The 24,310-nt window shown below is 42.6% G+C and overlaps 1 protein-coding gene across 1 annotated transcript; it reads right to left on the bottom strand.

Annotated features, from left to right (window-relative positions):
* Positions 1-1,013: 1,013 nt before the first annotated feature.
* Positions 1,014-24,257, bottom strand: LOC132782014 (cerebellar degeneration-related protein 2). Its single transcript, XM_067473069.1, has 5 exons — positions 24,061-24,257; positions 12,461-12,573; positions 6,502-6,650; positions 4,876-5,040; positions 1,014-4,271 (listed from the first exon to the last, which is right to left on the bottom strand). Exons 1-5 carry the CDS (start codon positions 24,137-24,139, stop codon positions 3,419-3,421), a joined length of 1,359 nt encoding a protein of 452 aa, XP_067329170.1. The 5' UTR covers positions 24,140-24,257; the 3' UTR covers positions 1,014-3,418.
* Between the last annotated feature and the right edge of the window lie 53 nt (positions 24,258-24,310).

The raw sequence follows: 24,310 nt of genomic DNA, 5'->3' as shown, positions 1-24,310 counted from the left end.
TCACCCAGAGATGGCCCAGTGCACCAGCAGTTTGACCTGATATGGTCCTGACCTCTGTGACTTTCAACTGAGAATATAAGTGGCTTCTGCTCTAGCATATGTTTCGTCACTTGTTTCCTCCTGTCATCATTTCCACCCTTGCTATAAAAATCTGTATTTAAAATGAATCATAGTACAAAATAAACAGTACAGTCACCGTCAAAATGGTTACAAGGAGGGAATAGTTGGTAGTTAACCTTTATAAGGGACAGCTGCCAGAAATATTAAAAATTAAGTAGGTACTTTTCATTACAAAATTGTGTGTTAAGCACTTTTTTTTGTCGTGTCAGGAGCGACTTGAGAAACTGCAAGTTGCTTCTGGTGTGAGAGAATTGGCGGTCTACAAGGACGTTGCCCAGGGGATGCTCGGATGATTTGATGTTTTTATCATCCTTGTGGGAGGCTTCTCTCATGTCCCCGTATGAGAAGCTGGAGCTGATAGAGGGAGCTCATCTGCCTCTCCCTGAATTTTAACCTGTGACCTGTCAGTCTTCAGTCCTGCCGGCACAGGGGTTTAACCCACTGCGCCACCGGGGGCTCCGTGTCAAGCACTGAAAGGGTTAAATGAATGCAATGACTCAGCAAATGCTGCAGTTCAATACAAGTAGGTGTATCTATAGCTTAGTACATCTCAGTGTTAGTTGCCTTCAATCTGAGAGAGGCCTCAGTATGAGAAGGCTCCAGAGTTAGCCTCAGTGAGAGAAAGGCCTCAGTCTGAGAGGCTTCATTCAGTATGAGAAGGCTCCAGAATTAGAGAGCCTTAGTGAGAGAAAGGCCTCAGTCTGAGAGAGGCCTCAATATGAGGTAAACCTTTGTCTTTTGTCATGTGAGTCAAGACTAAAAGCTAGATACAGGAAAAACATATTCATCTGTCAGTTCAGGTGTGGTTTCCACCTTCGGGTCATCAGACATCAGAAACATCTTGAAAGCCCACAGCAGCTCGTATGTGTATATACAACATTAGCAGCACAAACTTAGTTGCTGAAGGGATTTATTTGCTTCTTACAAAATATTTGCAATAGCTTAACAACACTTTAAATAACTTTAAATAAGCAGTTTGGGATGAGTCTCCCATCTACAGAACAGAACAAACAATCCCCACTTTACACTGAACATAAGGCAGAAAAGTTTGCAGATAGCAGCAATTGAATTAAAGCTGCGGATACCATTGATTTGGGGGGGGGGGGGGAGTTCAAGTCTCATTGTTTTCCTAACTAGTAAATTAACAATCATGCATCACTATAGGCATAGCCTCGTTGGGAGTTCAGAATAGCAAATCACCCTTTGAAATGCTGAATAACTGGTTTTCGCCTTCTAATTTTTTTTAGCTCCATTATGAGCTGTATTGGAGACTTCTCAGAGCTGCTCACTAAAGCTGCTGAAGATCGAGCAATTGTTCATCAACGAGGTTCTCAAACTACACCCCCACGTTCTGCAGCCAAGACATAGTATATATTAAAACCTATCTGTTCCCTTTTTTAAACAGCTTCTCAAGGCTTTATATGAAACATTGCCCAGCTTCAATTAAATACAATTTTTGAACAATTAAAAATGACCCAAAGGTACTTTCAATCAAGTGTCCCATTAGCAGCAAAACTAGAACTGTGTGCAGGGTCCACCGTCAGGAGTGGGCTATCTCTGGCCCCGAGTGCTTCTGGATTGCAGCTCCCATCACATTGGTCATGGCTGGTGGAAACTATGGTCCAATATACAGAGCCATAGCTTGCCCCACTCCTGCTTTCAGCCAAAGCACTCCTATCCACCCCTCCAATACCTACACCAGAATTCATTTACATACAGAACAATTGCACCTCGTAGGCGCTTACACACACAACCTTTGCTACAACAAGGGCAATTCAAGTGCACAGGAGGGATATACTTACTGGTTTAAGCTACGTCTGACTAAGGCTGCAATAGTGTTTTCTCAGGTTGTGCTCACACATCATTACTTAGGAAACAATACTGATACGGGTTAAATTAGCTGTTTGAAAGATGATTCTCATCTAATTCGTTGTTAGTTTGTGGTGAAATTGGAGAATGTATATAATACTCTTTGCCTTTTTTTACATTTTCTGGACTTTATATACAACTATCAGATTTTTAGTTCCAATCTTACTCAGACTGAGGGAGTAATGTAAGATTTTGGAGGGCCTTTCACTGGGACTGATTTCACATTGATACACCTGGAGAAAGCAGTGGCCTCTCTTCGCAGGAAGCATTGTTGTGGATGCTTTCATTGAAATTAAAAGAGCATCCAAAATCCCAATGAGGCCTAGAGACAATTTGCTCGCCTTCTAAAATAATTCTGAATTTATGATACTGGGAAACGTTCAATAGAGATATAAGTCTAAAGATGAACACTGATCAACAGGCCGTTCCTTACTCTTAATTCCTTATGAATATAATTTTTTTTCCTCTTAAGAGAGAAAAGATTGGATTTGTAGAAGACACAACGTCTGCCTGTTTAGGGGAATCAAACAATGGATCTGTCCAGAATGGTTTACTCTTCTAAAATTGTATTTCTTATGAAATCGCATAATATTCAGTGCCAACGTTATATCTGAGATAAAAAATAGTGTTAGTGTTGGAAATAACTTAGTTCATGTCATGCTTAGTATCTGAATTGCCATTAAATAGGAGTTTCTATTTTTCAACACGTGACCACAGACAATCTAAACCAGGATTTCAAGAGTGACGGCTCTATACGCTCCAAACTACCGGTTGGCTCTCATATCTCCTGTGTACTGACCATTGCAGTTATTTGAAACAACTCACCACGTTTTCTAAGGAATCAGTGCCAGTAACTGACCCTGAGCAATTTGGGTTTCAATATTGTGGAATCAAGTGTTCCAATGGACACAACTCTCCCCCAGTGGACTCAAGCCATTCTAACAACAACAACAAAATATCTTACATACACCCTGGAAAAATACATACATGCAACCTCGTGTTTCATATGAAACATCAAAGGGCAATTTCAGGAATGGTTGTTTCCTAATGTGATATGAACATGTACATTCAGAGAGAGACAGAGAGATGATGGAAGGAAAAAAGAAGGGAAAAGATGGAAGAAAGGAAAGAAGGGAAAGGAAAAAAGGAAGGAAAAGGAAAAAAGGAAGGAAAGGAAGGAAGGGAAAGGAAGAAAGGAATGGAAGGAAGAGAAAGGAAAGGAAAAGAAGGGAAAAGGGAAGGAAGGGAAAGGAAAGGAAGAAAAGGAAAAGAAGGAAGGGGAAGGAATGAAGGGAAAGGAAAGGAAGGGAAAGGAAGAAAAAAGAGGAAAGGAAAGGAAGGAAAGAAGAAAGGAAGGAAAGAAAAAGAAGGATGGGAAAGGAAAGGAAAGGGAGGAAGGAAGACAGAAAGAGTAGAAGGGAAGGAAGGGTTAAGGCTGAGAAGGGAAAGATTTATATTTTGCCCGGTGTTCATCTATTTCCTGTTTAGTTTTCTTGATACAGCTGAAGATTTCTTTAAAGAGCAGTTTGTATTCAGGTGGACTACTCGAACTACTTGTGGGCTCAGGCGTTCTAGTACATGTGTCCAATACAACATTTCCCACACTTACATCTTTGGAATACTGTTTTGAGGTCTGCACCGCCTTATGTTTCAAAGACTCTTCATCTATTTGACACTTCTTCAGTAGTTCTTCATACTTGACTTTCAGGGCATTGTACTGTGCGTCCACCTCATTGAGCAGAGAGATGCCCCTTTGCTTCACGGCTTCTGCCCGCCGAATACAGGTCTCTTCGTGGCCTTTGAGGAGGTCCCCACCCGCGCCACTGGCCAGGAGGGTCTCGCTGCTGCTTCTCTTGAGAGCCCGTTTGTCCGGTTCCGGAAGAGTTAAAGGCAGCCCCTCGGAAGGGCTCGGGCTCAGCTCTCTTTCTAAAGAGTCTTTAAAGGAAATGAAAAAGGACTCCGGAACGAGCTTTTCCACCCCGTTCACAAAGGTGTTTTCGGACTGAAAGATCTGCTTCATTTCTGCCACTTCGACCTCCAGCTCTTCGGCTCTGGCACGGTACAGGTCAACATCCATCAGCCTCTGCTCGAGATCACAATTCTCCTTGAACATGAGGCTGTACTCTTCCTCTATGGTCATCCGCTTCTCTTTTTCCAAATTCAGCTGAGCTTGCAAGAGCGTAACGGCCTTTTTCAGGTTCTGGTTCTCTTCCTCCAGAGGACTCGGCTGGCTGTCCATCGAAGTAATTTTTTCCGCAAAGATATGATCGTAAACAAAATACCTGGGTACATATCAAAAGAGCCAAGAAAATACATTAATCCATCTTTTCCTCAATCAATATAGTTCATTATAAAATTGATAGACTCTACAGCCTAGCTGGCATCCCCACCACCACCACCCCCCACGATGTGTATTGGATCATGCAAGGTATCAGTTAATGTGTGTGTGAACTGTAAGGTAAAATGCATTAAGCTGATTGGTCAGGCAATGCCCGGGAATATGGCTAAGCCTGGGACTTTTGGATACTGTTTGAGCTGTGCAAGTATTTAGAGAGAAAAAGAGAGAAGCAGAGAGAGACAGAGTTTGGAGTGTACTGAGGGAGAAAAGGAAGGGACCTGAGGTTGTTAGGAATGATGGGAGTTGGAGTCCAAAACACCTAGAAAGGTGGCTCAAGTTTGTCCAGGCCTGATCTACCAGTAGAACTACAGGTGATCTAATGAGGGACAGCTTCAACATTGTGACTTCATATTCTTTACCCACTTAACATATTATAATGTCTACATATGCTTCTTCCCTTTTCCTAATTCAGTCATGCCAGGAAGGGACATTTCAGCTATTTTCCCCCTCCAGAAAAGAACTAATTTTAGCATAAACTTGTGCCTTACTTGCGAAGGTCGTACAGTTCCTTTAGACACGGGAAACTGTGAACCGATCTTGGCTGCTCCGGCCTTTCCCGGCTCACGAGACCTTGCCCAGAATTCTTCATATCTTCCACTTGCCTCTGGAGGTCATCGATGTGTGTTTGAAGGCTTTCAATTGTCTCAGTTAGGCTGGAAAAAAAGAAAATATGGGTGTGGTGGAGGCTCCTTCTTTGGAGGCTGGATGTCCATCTGTCAGGGGTTCTTTGAATGCGATTTTCCTGCTTCGAGGTGTTGGAGTGTGCAAGGAATCAGTGTGTGTGTCTCTGTGTGTGTCAACTGTAAAATAAGACGCATGAAGCAATTCCTGGAGAGCAAGCTGAGCCTAGGACTTTTGGTTACTGTTACATTTTTGTTCAGGCTTGAGCTATGCAGATATTTAGAGAGAGAGAAAGAAAGAAGCAGAGAGAGACAGAGTTTTGAGTGTGCTCTCACTTCATGAACTACTGAAGGAGTTTATCCACATGGACAAAGAAAGACCATTTAAAATCTCTCAAAAAAGGACATTATGTGCGTTGATGCAACTGATCACATTGTACATATATTGTTCTGAGCTACGAAGAGTAACATGCTTGTTCTTTATTGTTCATCTGCGTGGCATATTTTCTTTCTCTGGCAAGACAGCGTGTGGGCTGATCAAATGTGAACTACACGTGGCTTATTTCACATTTCGCCACACTTGGCAGGAGGGTTGGACTGGATGGCCCATGAAGTCTCTTCCAACTCTATGATTCCATGAAATGCTTGTTTCAGGTTCTTGATTTTGGTATCTATCTAATCAGGGATCCCAGGATCTTACTCCTCCTGCAAAACAAGACTGGGAGACCCTTCAGGCCTCCTTCTTTACCACTGCAATCATATGTGGAGGAGGTTAAACTCCTTTGACTTCAGGAAAGGGATTCCTCTCTTTTAGAAAATCCCATTCTGCAGCATTTGGGAGACCCTGCATTCAGATAAACATGGGATCTTGAAGTTTTGTTCAACATGGGGGAATAAATGGAACAAGACCCAAAATAACAGAGGGAGAGGAGGGCCGGGCTATAGCACAGCAGGTTAACCACCAGCTGCAGTAAATATTGCCAATCAAAAGGTTGACAGTTCAAAGTCCGGATCAAGGTGAGCTCCTGGCCTTTAGCCCGGCTTCTGCCTACCTAGCAGTTTCGAAAACAGCAATCTGAGCAGATAAACAGGTACCGCTTAAGCAGGGACTTATTTAAGGCACCTATAAGGAAATTCCAGAAAATGCCAGTGATTCAATCAAGGAGGAAGTTTACAAACAAAACTCTTTGGTAGGAGAGATGGAGCGACAGCACCCCACATGGCCAGAACCGAGGACAAGCCTCCAAGACGCCGAAGATGGGGAAAATCCTATATATGCTTCTATCTATGTACAGTTGTCTGGTCAGTGTATAACAGCACTGAATGTTTGCCGTATATGTGTTCTATGATCCGCCCTCAGTCCCCTTCAGGGTGAAATATAAATACTGTAAATAAATAAAAATAAATATTCTACATAGTTTTCCTTCTGACTGTATATAGAGGCAGTGTATGCTGATAAATGACAGGAAATAAAGTGCTGCAGTAAAATATTACCTTATTATCTTTTGCTGTGCGCCTCTACTATCGGCAACTAGTTTTTGATTAGCGTCTTCTAGTTCCCTGGCAGTAACATCAAGCTGCTCATAAACTTTGGCATGTTGATCATTCATCTGACGCAGAAGTTCCACCTGTTTTGTAAGATACTGAAAAATAGTTTATGATTAGCACTCAGCTAGCAGTTCAAAGGGTCAGTTTTTCGGCTGCTTTCATTGCACTGGTCAATAATGGCAGAGTAATCTCCCAGGCTTGCATAAAAGCAAATGTGTTGAATATTCCCGTTTTAGCTCTAAAGGCACACTATTTCCACACTAAAAGCAAACGGAAAGGAGAACAGAACCAGGGTCCAAAGAGGCTGAAATGGCACAATAGGTTAAACCAGGCATGGGCAACTTCAGCCCTCTGGGTGTTTTGGACTTCAGCTCCCACAATTCCTAACAGCCGGTTGGGAGTCCAAAACACCAAGAGGGACTAAGTTTGCCCATGCCTGAGTTAAACCCTTGTGCCCCTAAACTGCTGACCTGAAGGTTGGCAGTTCGAATCCACGAGACAGGGGTGAGCTCCTGTCTGTAAGATCCAGCTCATGCCAACCTAGCAGTTCTAAAAACATGCAAATGTGAGTAGATAAATATGTACCACTTCAGTGGGAAAAGTCAGAGACACTCCAAGCAATCTTTCCAACCACACAACCAAGAGATGACAACGAAGGCTCCTTAACTTGAAAATGGAGAAAAAAACCATCTCCCCAGAACCAGAGATGAACACCGCCTCGAGAAACCAGAAATGAAAGGAGAAGCATCTGCCTTTGTTTATGTTTATCTGTCTCATTGTATGTGATTGTAAAGGCATTGAATATTTGCCTATGTATGTAAATGCTATAATCCGCTCTGAGTCCCCTAGAGGAGAAGGGTGCAATGTAAATAAAATGTATTATTATTATTATTATTATTATTATTATTATTATTATTAGAAACACAACAAGATGAGTCCACAGCAGACACTCTGCTGGCTGTTGAATTGGATCACACATCGGACACTTCCCAAGTGTTTAGGACTGTGTGATGTATCAGCGAATAATGCGTGCAGTAAGGTGGCCTTCTGCAGCTGGCAGATGGTAATTTTGTCAGCACCAATTGTGTTTAAGTGCAGGCCAAGGTCTTTAGGCACTGCACCCAGTGTGCCGATCACCATTGGGACCACCTTTACTGGCTTGTGCCAGAGTCTTTGCAGTTCGATCTTTAATCTATTATTATTATTATTATTATTATTATTATTATTATTATTATTATTATTATATTTCTACATGGCCAAGGAGGCACCAGACTATATGTTCCCAAGCATGATCTCTTTCCACATCTCCTCTGTGTTGCATTGAGAACCACACTGTAAATAAAATAATTGAGAGATTCAATCTAAAAGATGCCTTTTGGATGTGCCTGAAATAATGCTGAGCAAGTATTTATTTCCACAAGAAACATGGGCGCTTCATATTGTAGAACAGCGTTTCTCAACCTGGGGGTCGCAAGGGGGTTTCAGAGGGGTCGCCAAAGACCACTAGCAAACTTATTTCTGATGGTCTTAGGAAGCCCTTTGGCAGAGAAGGCTGAAGATCTCTCCCTCTGACCCTTCTCTTCCTTTTTGGAAACAGATGGCAAATCCTCCCACCAAAAGCCCTCCTCCACTGTGATTGGCCGGCCTCTCAGCCAAGGGGAGGGCTATTTCTGAGACCAAGTGGGGAGGGGAGAGCATGTGTGCTCAACGCATGGCAGCGCGATGTGCACGTGTGGGAGAGGGAGAGCATGCAAGGTGGGAGCGAGGCTCATGTAAACAAGTCCCTTCAAAGCATGGAGGTTCTGTGTGGGAAATTTGGCCCAATTCTATCGTTGGTGAGGTTCAGAATGCTCTTTGATTGTAGGTGAACTATAAATCCCAGCAACAACAACTCTCAAATATCAAGGTCTATTTTCCCAAGTCGTCATGTGTGGGCATTTTGAGTATTTGTGCCAAGTTTGGTCCAGATCTATCATTGTTTGAGTCCACAGTGCTCTCTGGATGTAGGTGAACTACAACTCCCAAACTCAAGGTCAATGTCCACCAAACCCTTCCAGTATTTTCCATCAGTCATGGGAGAACTGTGTACCAAGTTTGATTCAATTCCATCGTTGGTGGAGTTCAGAAAGCTTTTGATTGTAGGTGAACTATAAATCCCAGGGACTACAACTCCCAAATGGCAAAATCAATCCCCCTCAACCCCACCAGTATTCAAATTTGGGCGTATTGGGTTTTTGTGCCATATTTGGTCCAGTGAATAGGCTCATAACAGTAGCAAAGTTACAGTTATGAAGTAGCAACGAAAATAATGTTACGGTTGGGGGTCACCACAACACGAGGAATTGTATTAAGGGGTCGCAGCATTAGGAAGGTTGAGAAACACTGTTATAGAAACAATCTATATGAAGTAAGAAGGCACCCTATGGCTGATCTGTCCGTGCTGATGAAATATTCCTGCTCTCTCCCCTTGGAGAGAATTTACAGGTTATTTAATCTCAGCCAGGGTGTTCCTGTTTTGCTTAAATCTGTATGAAATGTAATCTTCTTTATTCAAGAAACACAACAGGTTGTTTATAGTTGTGAAAACTGCTTTCGGAAAGCCTTGGATAAGAGGTCTCCTGCATAAAGAGCACTAAACCATTAGCTTTAAGCGGCTTTGCAAGAGGCATCTTAGTGTCAAACCTTGGATTTCTATTTCCACTTCACACTACTTAATCTCACGCTCCAAGGAGGGGAGAAAGAAAGACGCTCCAACTCCCCGAGTCTCTCCATTGCAGGGTGAAACAGGTCGATTTAGAATATTTCCAGAGGATCAGGTTGCACAAACCCAGTTACAATCTCCGAACGCCCAGCTCTGGTTTTGCCAGAACGGTTCAATCTGCAAATCTTTTTAGATCGCTAAGAGGTTTCGGAGTCCCAACTCCTGTAAGTAGCCTATTGATTATGTAATCAAATCTTCTGCACTTGGCTGTTCACTTCATTAAAAAAAGATTGGTAGGCTTACATTTTTTAGAAGCATAAATCGGGATTACCACTTGATCTAGAGCAATTGCTCACAACCTTCACCCTATGCACATCAATTAGGCACTGTTTACCTGTTGCCATTTATAGCCAGACTATGCACAACATGGAGATTAGTCAAGGGCAGCATTAGCCAGAACACGAGTGTCACCTGAAGCAAGTTAGTATTTTCTACTATGTTGAAAACAAGTAGAACACATCATTATAACAAAGTATTTCCTAGTAGTAGTAGTAGTAGTAATCTTATTATTATTATTATTATTATTATTATTATTATTATTATAAGAAGATGATGATGATGATGATGATGATTATTATTATTATTATTATTATTATTATTATAAACTTTATTTCTACCCCGCCACCATCTCCCCGATGGGGACTCGGTGTGGCTTACATGGGGCCAAGCCCGGACAACATAATACAGCAATAAAATCAATGCATATACATCAGACAACAACAACATTCTCAAAATGACATTAAAATTATAATAGTAGTAGTAATAATAAAATAAAATACCAATAGATACAATCACAATAAAGATGACAATGGGCGGGCCACATATTCCAAATAAAAACAATTAACAGACTATGTTGAGATAAAATAGGAGCAGGGAGTTTAAATGGAACTCATAAAACACACAGAGTTGTGGGGCAGAACATCCTATTTGGTAGTAGAAAGGAACTTATGCAAACATATATTACCAGATAGAACCCATACTGAGGAGTTCAAATTAAGAAGCTCCAGAATGCAGTAAAGGAGGAGTAGAACTAGTACAACATAGATCAGGCATGGGCAAACTTGAGCCCTCTAGGTGTTTTGGACTTCAACTCCCACCATTCCTAACAGCAGCCTTCACCCTGGAGCTTCCTCTCACACTGAGGCATTCTCATACTGATGCCTGCTAACACTGAGGACTGCCTCACACTAAGGTGTTCTCCCACTGAGGCAAACTAACACTGAGGCCTACTAACATAACGAAGCTGGTAGGCTGTTAGGAATTATGGGAGTTGAAGTCTAAAACACCTGGAAGGCCTGACATAGATTGATTTTCTCCATTTGAACCTCTCAGTCCCCATTGAATGCTGAGCATGTGGATGAGAGCAAAGAGCTGAGACATAGGTGGTCTGGAGTTTTATTCCATACTTAGTGCAACCTTGCCTCGTAGGCACAAAAATCTTAAGCCAAAAATATTATAAATGGGAGTAGAAAACTACCACCAGCAATTCAGTATATCTTCTTTTCAGCAGAGATATATGTCAGAAATATTAAAAATTAACTAGGTATTTTTAATTACAAAAATGTGAGTCAAGCGCTGAAAGGATTAAATGGGTGCAATGATAAGCAGATGTTCCTTTAGTTTAGTAGCCATCAAAAGTAGCCCTCTGTAGGAGAAAGGCCTCCATGTGTTAGTAGGCCTCAGTGTTAGTTTGCTTCAGTGTGAGGTAGTTGTCAGTGTTAGCAGGCCTCAGTTTGAGAACGCCTCAGTGTGAGAGGAAGCTCCAGTGTGAAGGCTGCTGTGTGTAAAAAGCTACTGTGTTTTAATAATAACTTTTATTGAAGTCATTTTTTGTGAAAGAGAAAGATAAAACCAGAGGGGATAAGGTGGGGACGAACGCATTGGGGAGGGGGGAAAGATATATAGAACTGGGGCAAAAAAAAAAAAAAAAGCTACTGTGTGAAGCTCCTGTGTAACATCAGTGTGAGAAGAGGCTCTGTGAGAGCGAAGCTGTTTATCTACATAAGAAGCCCAATGTGGTAGCAAAGAAGGAACTTGTTTGTGTTATAGAAACCTTGTTCTTGTAAATAATGCAACTATATTATTTTACTTCAAAGAGAAGCCTCCTATGAGAGAGATAACATTGGTCTGTGTGTTTTTGCTCTTTTTATCACTTTTGGTGCTGGGTCATGCTGCTGCTAATAAGTTACTCTGCTGTACATTTATAAGGAGGGCCCTTTGTAAATAAGCCCACTCGCCCAAGAAGATACATATAATGCCGTATTCATTTTGCATATTTTTACTCCTTCCTTCACATTTCTGAGACTTCTTATAATTCACAAGTTAATGTACATAAAAAAACAACACCGTCAGCATTGAATACCTCCATGTAAAAACAACAGCATGGAATAGAGAGAAATTGTACACATCTCTCACCCAGTGTTTTTAAACTTTTAATCCTTGCAACCGGCCCTATCCACTATGATTAATTCTCTGTGTTCAAATATTGTGATTTTATATTGTCTGATGTGTTTATTTATAATGTTTCTTGTATTTTATTTGCAATATTTTACTGTTGTATTCTTATGCTGTACATTTGCATTGTTATACTGCTGGGCTTGGCCTCATGTAAGCCGCCCCGAGTCCCCTTGGGGAGATGGTGGCAGGGTATAAATAAAGTATTATTATTATTATTATTATTATTATAAAAAGAGCAACATTATCAGAATTGAAAATCTCCATGTTAAAACAACAACATGGGATAGTGAGAAATTATTCACATCAATATCAACTTTAAGAGTAGTACTTTTTAAACACTGATATAGAAATTTCAAATGTTCAGAATATTATCCCTGTGTTAGATTGCAATTTTAAGAACTATTTTATTAGGAGTAACCCTAGACTGTAGATGTGAGAGAAGGTGATAGCGACTCTAATAAGGACAGAGGCTGGATGGCCATCTGTCAGGGGTGATTTGAATGCAATATTCCTGCTTCTTGGCAGGGGGTTGGACTGGATGGCCCATGAGGTCTCTTCCAACTCTTTGATTCTATGACATTGAGTGATATTGTGGCAGACCATATAACTGATCTCGGTCATAGCTCTGCATGAGAAAAACAAACAGAATGCTATAGCCACTCTTATGTGACAATGTGGAATTGTTACCTCTATTTCCTGCAACTGCTCTTGATTTGTCGAATACATCTGCTGCAGAGATGTTTCCAGCTCAGTGTTCCGGTCCAACAGCGTCTTTCCAAGCTCAGCAGCAAGATGGAGATCTGAAATTAGAAGTGACCATTTTACCCAATGCCATGGCTACCATATTACAGTAGAATCTCGCTTATCCGACATAAACAGGCTAACAGAATGTCGGATAGACAAAAATGTCGGCTAATACGGTGTCTACTACCGTCCGACGCAGCACTAGACACCTAAAATACTAACAGCAGGGACTCAAAGAGTTAAGGCAAGGCAATGCCTCAGGTCTAGAGAGTTCCAGCAGGAAGTGCCCGGGTATGGAAGAGGAGCATGGAAATCAGAGGGAAGGAGGGAGGATGCTTCCACTTCTGGACCTGCCTCTTTTCCCCCTTCCTTATATTGACTTTTTCACCTATTGGAAATTGAGAGAGTTTGGGAACACTCCATTAATTGAAGGGGAAATGCTGGAGGGAAAGGGGAGTGTAGGATAAGACAGAATGTCGGATAAGCGAAGGTCGGATAAGCGAGACTCTACTGTATTTCCAACGCGCCTTTCAAAACGAAGGAGAAACAAAACTAATTACACTTCTGTAGCTTTTTAGAGAAACAAGTTAGAGTCTAGATGTTCCCTCATTTTCTTCTTGGGAGTAGGATGTACTTCCTGATGTTTGTTTACAACTGAGCCACGGAAGGGGTGATTTTGAAACTATCTATTCCAACACATGACATCAAAAGCAGGAAAAGACTGATCCATTATATTCTCGCAGCAAAGTAAGTATTTCAAAAGTTGTTGGATTTTTTGCCAAACGAAATTAGTTTTTAAGGGGACGTATTTGGTTCAGCTCTGCTAGTCTGATGGACCAGGTTTCTTGTGTTTTTGATGCTGTTCCTTTACAAAAGTTTGGTGTAGACCCAAGTGCTGGCGTCAAACCAGAAAATGCAAGCTATTTTTAAACAAACCAACTTCTGTTGATATAAAGTGTGTGTGCAAGTGCTCTTGGGCACAGAGTAGACACGTTCTGAAACTTGCATGCTCAGAAGTTCATTAAACGATGGCAAAATTAAAACTTGTCGCACTATTATATCAAGCTCAAGGGCATTCCCAGCCATGAGCATAGGTATGGGCAAACTTGGGCCCTCCAGGTGTTTGGACTCCAACTCCCACCATTCCTAACACCCTCAGGCCCCTTCCTTTTCCCCCTCAGCCGCTTAAGCGGCTGAGGGGGAAAAGGAAAGGGCCTGAGGCTGTTAGGAATGATGGGAGTTGAAGTCCAAAACACCTGGAGGGCCCAAGTTTGCCCATGCCTGATTTAATATGCTAAACACATGTCTTCATGTAAACTACTATACACCTTGAAATTCTTCACAAAGGTTAAATCTGTGGTATTAAGGCCAATGTTTACTCAGCACATTGCATTATTTTTTTAGCAGATAAGTGGGAAAGTAGCTCAGTCCCTGATTGTTATAATTATTATGTCTGGATTTTGCAAGGCAACGCAGGACACAGACTGATCTGCAATATAAGACTAAGTGAGAAATCCCGACATCTTGGTGACAATAGAAAAATAAAAGTCAAAACACCCAGTTATCTCTGTCCGACACATATATATCTTAATAAGCATCTCAGCATACTGTGATAGCTCATAAGATTGTTGACATCAGTGGCATGTTTCAAGGATAAGAACACAAACAATCCAGGATCTCCAAGGTCCACAACCTTTTGCAGAATAAGTTACAACTCGCCCAAGCTTTTGCTGGAAAATGTAGTCATATTACTCTCTCCCTCCTTAAGACTCTGATGGATGGACTGAAGATCCTCATGGGCTTTTGCAAGATACTGAAACCACTGAATATGAAGGGACGATGTGGATCAATTCTCAGAAGAAAAGGTTCTGGCCCAATTTACCTGTCCAAATGCATCTCCCCTTATGAACCATCTAGGACCTTAAGATCGTCTGGGGAGGCCCTGCTCTCGATCCTGCCTTCATCACAAGTACGATTGGCAGAGACGAGAGACAGGGCCTTCTCAGTGGTGGCCCCTTGGCTATGGAACGCCCTCCCTAGGGATATCAGATCGGCTCCCCCCCTTTTAACATTTTGGAGGAGTTAAGACATGGTTGTTTGAGCAAGCATTTACAAATGCAGAGTAACTGACATAGAAAATGGAATGACTAGACAATGAAACTGGACAATGTTTTAACAAGGAGTTGCTAATGATGTTGGTTTTTATTGTTTCTGTTGTGGTGTTATATTATATTTTAATGTTTCTATTGCATCTTGATATTGTGCATTGATTTGCTGCCTGTAAACTGCCTTGAGTCACCAAAAGGCTGGGAAAGGCGATATACAAATACAGTAAATACATAAATGAATAAATTAAAAAGGTGCATGCTATAGTAATGTTGCTGGGTTCGGTAAAACCGTCCATGGATTGAGGTTGTCTTACACTCCCTGCAGAATGGTCAATACCTATTGAAAAGGGGGAAATGTGCATTGGTTGCTGTGAGTTTTCCGGGCTGTATGGCCATGTTCCAGAAGCATTCTCTCCTGATGTTTCGCCCACATCTATAGCAGGCATCCACAGAGGTTGTGAGGTCTGTTGAAAAGTAGGCAAGTGAGGTGGAATGTCCAGGGTGGGAGAAAGGACTCTTGTCTGCTTGAGGCAAGTGTGAATGTTGCAAATAGCCACCTTGATTCACATTTAATGGCCTTGAAGTAAAATCAAGACAGTAAATAAAAAGCAACACTCAAAAAGCAGGGGAATTCCAGACAAGAATCAATCAGCGCTAGCTAACACCTCCCAACAAAAGATTTTCCCCAGGTAGCAGCCAGCCAGGCTTTGAAGCTGCAAGGCCTTTAAATGCTTAAGGCAAGTGTGAATGCTGCAATTGGCCACCTTGATTAGCGTTATTTATTTTCCATGTTTATATACCGCACCTCTCAGCCCAGAGGCGACTTGGAGCGGTTCACAACTACAATTTGATACCTCAACAATTATAACAAGTAAAACAATCCTAAAATTCTGTTAAAAACAATAACATACAGTATACAAATATAAAAACCATACAAAGCCTTAAAACAGTATCGTAAGCATATCCATGTCATAGCATTGAATGGCACTGCAGCTTCAAAGCATGGCTGCTTCCTTCCTGGGGGGGGGGAATCTTTGTTGGGAGGTGTTAGCTGGCCCTGACTGTTTCCTGTCTGGAATTCCCCTGTTTTCTGAGTGTTCTTCTTTATTTACCGTCCTGATTCCAGAGATTTTTAAATACTGGCAGCCAGATTTTGTTCATTTTTATGTTTTCCTCTTTTCTGCTGAAATTGTCCACGTGCTTATGGATTTCAATGCTTTCTCTGTGTAGTCTGACATGGGGGTTGTGAGAGTGATCCAGAATTTCTGTGTTGTCAAATAATATTTTGTGTCCAGGTTGGTTCACCAGATTTTCTGCTATGACTGACTTCTCTGGTTGAAGTAGTCTACAGGCTGTTAGGAATTATGGGAGTTGAAGTCCAAAACGCCTGGAGGACAGGAGTTCGCCCTTGCCTGGTTTAGAGAATGGGTGCTCTGGCTGTAAAAATCTCTCTCTCGGATCTGCATGATCCAAAACCTTCAAATTGCTAGGAAATGAGGGCAGATTATAAGGCAAGTCCTAGATACCTTTTGAAAAAGGTGTCCCACTTTCCATATACATAACTACTTAAAGTAGTTTAATTTACAGGCTGTAAAGACATAATCCTAATGAACAAGAAGTATTATATATCACCTCTAGTGGGAAATAAATGTTATGTTAATAGGTACAAATCTGAACAGGTGGAGCTACTGTTCAACATCCAAAGGTGAACAAGTACAAGGCTTTCCTGATAAGGTGGTGCCCTGTAACCTCCAACTTACGGTGTAAGGCAAAGTCTAATTCTTGGTTCTCAAGGGTGACAAGCACAGAGCTGCGCTGTATTGGATTAGCTGCATTTGCGATGATGAGAAAGAGACTCTGTTTCTCTGCCTCTAAGCCTCCATGCCCTCCTCCAGACCTCATACCCTCAATGGTTTTCTTTGCATACAGCATTCAGCAGCAGCCATGATCCTGGCACCAATGGATTGATGGGAGAGCTGTTCAGCAGTGGAACTTTCCTTGCAGCTTCAAAGTCTGGCTGCTTCCTGTCTGGAGGAATCCTTTGTTGGAAGGTGTTAGCTGGCCTTGATTGTCTCCTATCTGGAATTCCTCTTTTTTTTAAGTGTTGCTTTTTATTTACTGTCCTGATTTTTAGACTTTTTAAAATACTGGTAGCCAGATTTTTGTTCATTTTCATAGTTTCCTCTTTTTTTGTTGCAATTGTCCACATGCTTGTGGATTTCAATGGCTTCTCTGTGTAGTCTGACATGGTGGCTTGCCTATGCCTGGTTGACACACTTTTATATGTAGATGTATAGACAGGGGCTGGCATTCCGTTCATTAGTTATTAGATCATAAACTGGATTTGTAATCTCACAGCTCTAGGGATTCAAATGTACAATGGGTTGCAGTGAGTTTTCCGGGCAGTCTGGCCATGTACCAGAAGCATGCTCTCCTGATGTTTCACCCACTTCTATGGCAGGCATCCTCAGAGGTTGTGAGGTCTGTTGGAAACTAGGCAAGTGAGCTTTATATATCTGTGGAATAATGTCCAGGGTGGGAGAATATTGCAAATAGCCACCTTGATTAGCATTGAATGGCCTTGCAGCTTCAAAGCCTGGCTGCCTGCTGCATGGGGGAGTACTTTGTTGGGAGGTGTTAGCTGACCCTGATCGATTCTTGTCTGGAATTCCCCTGTTTTTTGACTGTTGCTCTTTATTTACTTTCCTGATTTTAGAGTTTTTTAATACTGGTAGCCAGATTTTGTTCATTTTCATGCTTTCCTCCTTTCTGTTGAATTTGTCCACATGCTTGTAGATTTCGATAGCTTTTCTGTGTAGTCTGACACGGTAGTTGTTAGAGTAGTCCAGCATTTCTGTGTTGTCAAATAATATGCTGTGTCCAGGTTGGTTCATCAGGTGCTCTTCTATGGCTGATTTCTCTGGTTGAATTAGTCTGCAGTGCCTTTTGTGTTCCTTAATTTATGTCTGGGCAATGCTGCTGCATTTGGGGGTCCCTATGTAGACTTGTCCACAGCTCCATGGTATACAGTAGACTCTTGCAGAGGTGAGAGCATCCCTCTTGTTCTTGAGTCAACACTCAGAAAACAGGGGAATTCCAGACAGGAAATAATCAGGGCCAGCTAAAGCCTCCCAACAAAGTATTCCCCCAGACAGAAAGCAGCCAGGCTTTGAAGCTGCAAGGCTATTCAGTGCTAATCAAGGTGGCCAATTGCAGCATTCACACTTCCCTCAAACAGACAAAAGTTCATTCTCCCACCCTGGACATTATTCAGATATATAAACCCCACTTGCCTAGTTTCCAACAGACTTCACAACCTCTGAGGATGCCTGCCATAGATGTGGGAGAAATGTCAGAAGAGAATGCTTCTGGAACATGGCCTGACAGCCTAGAAAACTCACAGCAACCCAACAATCATTGATGTTTCTTCAGAACTTCAACAGCACCAGTCTCAAGGGTGCTCATATGGTACAAGGATCACAGAGCATCAACACTAAAGACTTCATTGCACTACAGAATGAATCAGCTTTAAATCCGATTTCTGCCTCCTGCAGAATTCTGGGGTTTGTAGTTTAGTGAGGCTGCTAAAGGCTCCTCCCTAAACTACAAACCCCAGAATTCTGCAGGAGAACAGGAACCTGATGTAAAGTGGATTAATTCTCTAGTGTGAAAAGGCTAATAATGTAGTTTTGATACCACTTTGACTGCCACGACTCAATGCTATGGAATCATGGGAGCTGTCGTTTTAAATGTGGGTAGAAAACTACCACCAGCAATTTAGTATATCTTCTTTTCAGCAGATAAATATGTCAGAAATATTAAAAATTAACTAGGTATTTTTAATTGCAAAAACGTGAGTCAAGCACTGAAAGGGTTAAATGGATGCAATGTCTCAGCAAAAGCTGCAGTTCAATATTAAGCAGGTGTGCCTGTAGCTTAGTAGTCCTCTATGGGATTAGGGCCTCAGTGTGTTAGAGTAGGCCTCAGTGTTAGTTTACCTCAGCATGAGAAGGCTTCAGTGTGAGGTAGTTGTCAGTGTTAGCAGGCCTCAGTATGAGAATGCCTCAGTGTGAGAGGAAGCTCCAGTGTGAAGGCTGCTGTGTGTAAAAAGCTACTGTGTTTTAATAATTTTATTGAAGTAATTTTTTGTGAATGAGAAAGATAAAACCAGAGATTAGCTGGGGACGAATGCATTGAGGAGGGGAGAAAGGAAAGATGGATATATAGGACTGGGGCAAAAAAAAAAAAAACCTACTGTGTGAAGATCCTATGTAACATTGGTGTGAGAAGAGGCTCTACGAGACTATCAGTGTTAGTTTGCCTCAGTGTCAGGTGGTCATCAATGTTAGCAGGCCTCAGTATGAGAGCGCCTCAGTGTGAGAGGAAGTTCCAGTGTGAAGGCTGCTGTGTGCAAAAAGCTACTGTGCTTAAGCGGCTGAGGGAGAAAAGGAAAGGACCTGAGGCTGTTAGGAATTGTGGGAGTTGGAGTCCAAAATACCTGCAAGGCCCAAGTTGACCCTTGCATGAGCTAGCTCGACCTACTAATTCGCATATGGTTTCTGATTGGCCACGCTCAACATTCTTAAGTGGCTGAGGGGGAAAGGGAAAGGACCTGAGGCTGTTAGGAATTGTGGGAGTTGGAGTCCAAAACACCTGCAGGGCCCAAGTTGGCCCTTGCATTAGTTATCTCGACCTGCTAATTTGCATATGGTTTCTGATTGGCCAGCCTCAACATTATTAAGTGGCTGAGGGGGAAAGGGTAAGGACCTGAGGCTGTTAGGAATTGTGGGAGTTGGAGTCCAAAACACCTGCAGGGCCCAAGTTGGCCCTTGCATGAGTTATCTCGACCTACTAATTCGCATATGGTTTCTGATTGGCCAGCCTCAACATTCTTAAGTGACTGAGGGGGAAAGGGCCTGAAGCTGTTAGGAATTGTGGGAGTTGGAGTCCAAAACATCTGCAGGGCCCAAGTTGGCCCTTGCATGAGCTAGCTCGACCTACTAATTCGCATATGGTTTCTGATTGGCCACGCTCAACATTCTTAAGTGGCTGAGGGGGAAAGGGAAAGGACCTGAGGCTGTTAGGAATTGTGGGAGTTGGAGTCCAAAACACCTGCAGGGCCCAAGTTGGCCCTTGCATTAGTTATCTCGACCTGCTAATTTGCATATGGTTTCTGATTGGCCAGCCTCAACATTCTTAAGTGGCTGAGGGGGAAAGGGTAAGGACCTGAGGCTGTTAGGAATTGTGGGAGTTGGAGTCCAAAACACCTGCAGGGCCCAAGTTGGCCCTTGCATGAGTTATCTCGACCTACTAATTCGCATATGGTTTCTGATTGGCCAGCCTCAACATTCTTAAGTGACTGAGGGGGAAAGGGCCTGAAGCTGTTAGGAATTGTGGGAGTTGGAGTCCAAAACATCTGCAGGGCCCAAGTTGGCCCTTGCATGAGCTATCTCGACCCACTACTTTGCATATGGTTTCTGATTGGCCAGCCTCAACATTCTTAAGTGGCTGGGGGGGGGGGAGGAAAGGGCCTAACGCTGCTAGGAATTGTGGGAGTTGAAGTCCAAAACACCTGGAGGGTTGAAGTTTGCCCATGCCTACTGTAGCCCTTCAAATGTGCTTTCAAATTATGCCAGGAGCCACTTTGTGAGGTATAAATAGCTGCTAAGTGTTTAAATTACTATCGGAAGTAGAGCACTTCCCCAACGCATTAGTTGATAATTTCCCTAGAGCGGACTTTGGGGTAGAAAAATCCAAGCAAAGAGGCAGAGTCAAGGACTAATTATGGAAATATGAATGTGAAGGGGCGAAGAGGAGAAAGGCCTGGGGAGACACTCAAAAGACGAAAAAGAGAAGCTCAAAATGAGCCTAGCAAGTGGGAGAAATGACGGGATGAGGAGGAGACGTATTCAAGGCACAGGTGTATAGCGTAATGAAGAGAACTAAATCAGGAAGAGGTTTGTATTGATGGTAAACGAATTCTTAAAGTGGAAGTGTGACCATTATTGCATTTAAAAGCAGCATTCAAATAAAGGGTTGTAGCCATCAGTTAAGTTGAAGTGGGGAGAGCTTAGATATATTGTCGACAGCTTTTGTGACTGGAATCGCTGGGTTGTTGTGAGTTTTCCAGGCTACATAGCCATGTTCCAGAAGCATTCTCTCCTGACGTTTTGCCTGCATCTATGGCAGGCATCCTCAGATCTCACAAGCAGCCAGGCCTTGAAACTGCAAGGCCATTCAATGCTAATCAAGGTGGCCAATTGCAACATTCACACTTGCATCAAACAGACATTCCACAGATATACACTTTCCTAGTTTCCAACAGACCTCACAACTTCTGAGGATGCCTGCCATAGTTGCAGGTGAAATGTCAGGAGAGAATGCTTCTGGAACGTGGGCATGCAGCCCAGAAAACTCACAACAACCCAGCTGACATACAGCTTATGTGTAGGACATATGGGCAGGGTATACATTTAACGAAAGGCTGGAAGGATGGAGAGGGAGACAAACCAGATGCAGGGATACACTGATATATTTATATTCCTCTGATGTATTTATTGTTATCCTGCTTTTATCTTGAGATAGACTTCTGTGTGAAAGGTCGGAAGGTCTGTTGTGTGTGGAAAGAGAAGGGCGGATGGAAACATCTTGAGGAGAAGGCAAAGGGCAAAAGAGAGAGGGGAAGCGAGGAAAAGAGGAAGGGAAAGAAGTGATGGAAGAAAAGAATAGAAAGGAAGGAAGGAAGGAAAAGAAAGAAAGGAAATGAGGAAAGGAAAGAATGGAGGGAAGAAAAGAAAGAAGGGAAACGAGGGAAGGAAGGAAAGGAAAGAGGTAAGGAAAGGAAATAAGGAGACAAAGAAGTAATGGGGAAAGGAAAGAAAGGTAATGAGGAAAGGTAAGGAAGAAAAGAAAGGATTGAAGGAAGGAAGAAAAGAAAGAAAGGAAATGAAAGGAAAGCAGGAAAGGAAAGCAGTAAAGGGGAGAGTAAAGAACAGGGAGGGAGGGAGGAAAGAAGGAAGGAAGGAAGGATGGTAAAGAAAGGAAATGAGGCAAGGAAAGAAGTAATGTGGAGAGGAAAGAAAGGTAACCAGGAAAGAAAGGAAAAAGGAAAGGAGATAAGGAAAGGAAAGAGGATAGGAAATAAGTAATGAGAAGAAAGAAAGGAACGGAAAGGAAGGGAAATTACAAAAGGAAAGGAAGGGAAGAAAGGAAGGAAATGAGGAAAGGAAGGGAAGGAGTAATGGGGAGAGGAAAGAACAGTAAGGAGGGAAAGTATGGAAGGAAAAGAGGTAAGGAAAGGATATGAGGAAAGGAAGGAAGGAAAGAAGGTAATGAAAGGAAAGGAGGAAGGGAAATGAAGAAAGGAAAGAAGTAATGGGGAGAAAAAAGAAAGATAATGAGGAAAGATAAGGAAGAAAGGAAGAAAGAAAGGGAAGGAACGAAGGAAGGAAAGAAGTAATGGGGAAAGGAAAGAAGAATAGAAAACAGTAAAATGAAATGTGGAAAGGAAGGAAGAAAAGAAAGGAAGGAAAAGAGGCAAAGAAAGGAAATGAGAGAAAGAAATAAGGGGAAGAGGAAAGAAAGGTAATGAGGAAAGGTAAGGAAGGAAGGTAAGATGAAAGAAAGAAAGTAAGAAAGGAAGGAAGAAAAGAAAGGAGGTAAGGAAAGAAGTAATGAGGAGAGGAAGGAATGGTAAGGAGGAAAAGTAAGGAATGAAAGGGGTAAGGAAAGGAAGGAAGGAAAGAAGAAAGGAAAGAAGTAATGGTGAAAAGAAGGAAATGTAAGGAAGAAAGGAAAGAAGGGGAGGGAGGGAGGGATGAGGAAAGGAAGGAAGTAATGAGGAGAGGAAAGAAAGATAATGAGGAAAGATAAGGGAGGAGGGAGGGAAGGGAGGAAAGAAAAGAGGGACGGAAAGAAGTAATGGGAAGAGGAAAGTAAGGCATGGAGGAAAGGTAAGGAAGGAAAGGAAATGAGGAAAAGAAAGGCAAGGAACTAAGGAAGGAAAGGAAAGTAATAATGAGGAAAGGAAAAAAAGAGAATAAATTTATGAAGAAAAGAAGGAAGGAAGGAAAGAAGGCTAAGAAAGGAAATGAGTGAAAGAAATAACGGGGAGAAGAAAGAAAGGTAATGAGGAAAGGTAAAGAAATAAGGTAAGACGAAAGAAAGAAAGAAATGAGGAAAGGAAGAAAGGAGGTAAGGAAAGAGGAAAGGAAAGAAGTAATGAGGAGAGGAAAGAATGGTAAGAAGGAAAAGTAAGGAATGAAAGGGGTAAGGAAAGGAAAGAAGTAATGGTGAAAGGAAGGAAATGTAAGGAAGAAAGGAAAGAAGAGGAGGGAGGAAGGGATGAGGAAAGGAAAGAAGTAATGAGGAGAGGAAAGAAAGATAACGAGGAAAGATAAGGAAGGAGGGAGGGAAGGGAGGGAAGAAATGAGGGACGGAAAGAAGTAATGGGAAGAGGAGGAATGTGTCCAGAAGAGGGTGACTAAAATGATCAAGGGTCTGGAGAACAAGCCCTATGAGGAGCGGCTTAGGGAACTGGGCATGTTTAGCCTGAAGAAGAGAAGGCTGAGAGGAGATATGATAGCCATGTATAAATATGTGAGAGGAAGCCACAGGGAGGAGGGAGCAAGCTTGTTTACTGCTTCCTTGGAAACTAGGACGCAGAACAATAGCTTCAAACTACCAGAGAGGAGATTCCATCTGAACATTAGGAAGAACTTCCTGACTGTGAGAGCCGTTCAGCAGTGGAACTCTCTGCGCCGGAGTGTGGTGGAGGCTCCTTCTTTGGAAGCTTTTAAACAGAGGCTGGATGGCCATCTGTCAGGGGTGATTTGAATGCAATATTCCTGCTTCTTGGCAGGGGGTTGGACTGGATGGCCCATGAGGTCTCTTCCAACTCTTTGATTCTATGATTCTATGAGAGGGAAGGAAGGAAGGAAGGAAAGGAAATGAGGAAAAGAAAGGCAAGGAACGAAGGAAGGAAAAGAAATAAAGAAAGGAAGTAATGGGGAAAGGAAAGAAGGCTAAGAAAGGAAATGAGAGAAAGAAGTAACGGGGAGAGGAAAGAAAGGTAATGAGGAAAGGTAAAGAAATAAGGTAAGAGAGAAAGAAAGGTAGGAAAGGAGGTGAGGAAAGAGGAAAGGAAAGAAGTAATGGGGAGAGGAAAGAAAGGGAAGCAGCAAGGGAAGGGAAAAAGGAAAGGAAACGAGGAGAGGGTTATGAGGAAAGGAAAGGAAGGAAAAGAAACAAAGAAAGGAAAAGAAGGGTTATGAGAAAAGGAAGAAAAGAAAGAAAAGAAAGAAGGGACGGGGTGGGAAAAAGAAAGGAACGAGGTAGAGAAGAAAGGAAAGGAGGCGCCCGAGAGAAGACAATGGGGGACGCGGCTGCAGGTGATGCCCTCTTCCTCCCTCCTTCCCTCCCTCCTTCCCGGCTCACCTTGCTGCAGGTCCTGCTGGTCGTACCAAGGCTCATCCTCGCGGATCTCGAACTCCTCCACCAAGCTGTCGGTCAGCATCGCGGAGAACAGCCACCGCCTCCTCCTCGCCTCTTGTTCTGCTCCGGAGAGCGAGGTTTTAAAAGCCGCCTCCGAAGTTTCCCGAGCGCTTCCGGCTTTGCCCGAAGGCCCCTCCTTTCTCCCTCCCTTTTCGTCTCCCTTTTCGTCTCCGAGCCGCAACGTGGCAAAGGC

Source organism: Anolis sagrei, chromosome X (genome assembly GCF_037176765.1).
Source record: "Anolis sagrei isolate rAnoSag1 chromosome X, rAnoSag1.mat, whole genome shotgun sequence".
NCBI lineage: Eukaryota > Metazoa > Chordata > Lepidosauria > Squamata > Dactyloidae > Anolis > Anolis sagrei.
This window is presented reverse-complemented; position numbering and strand designations above follow the sequence as displayed.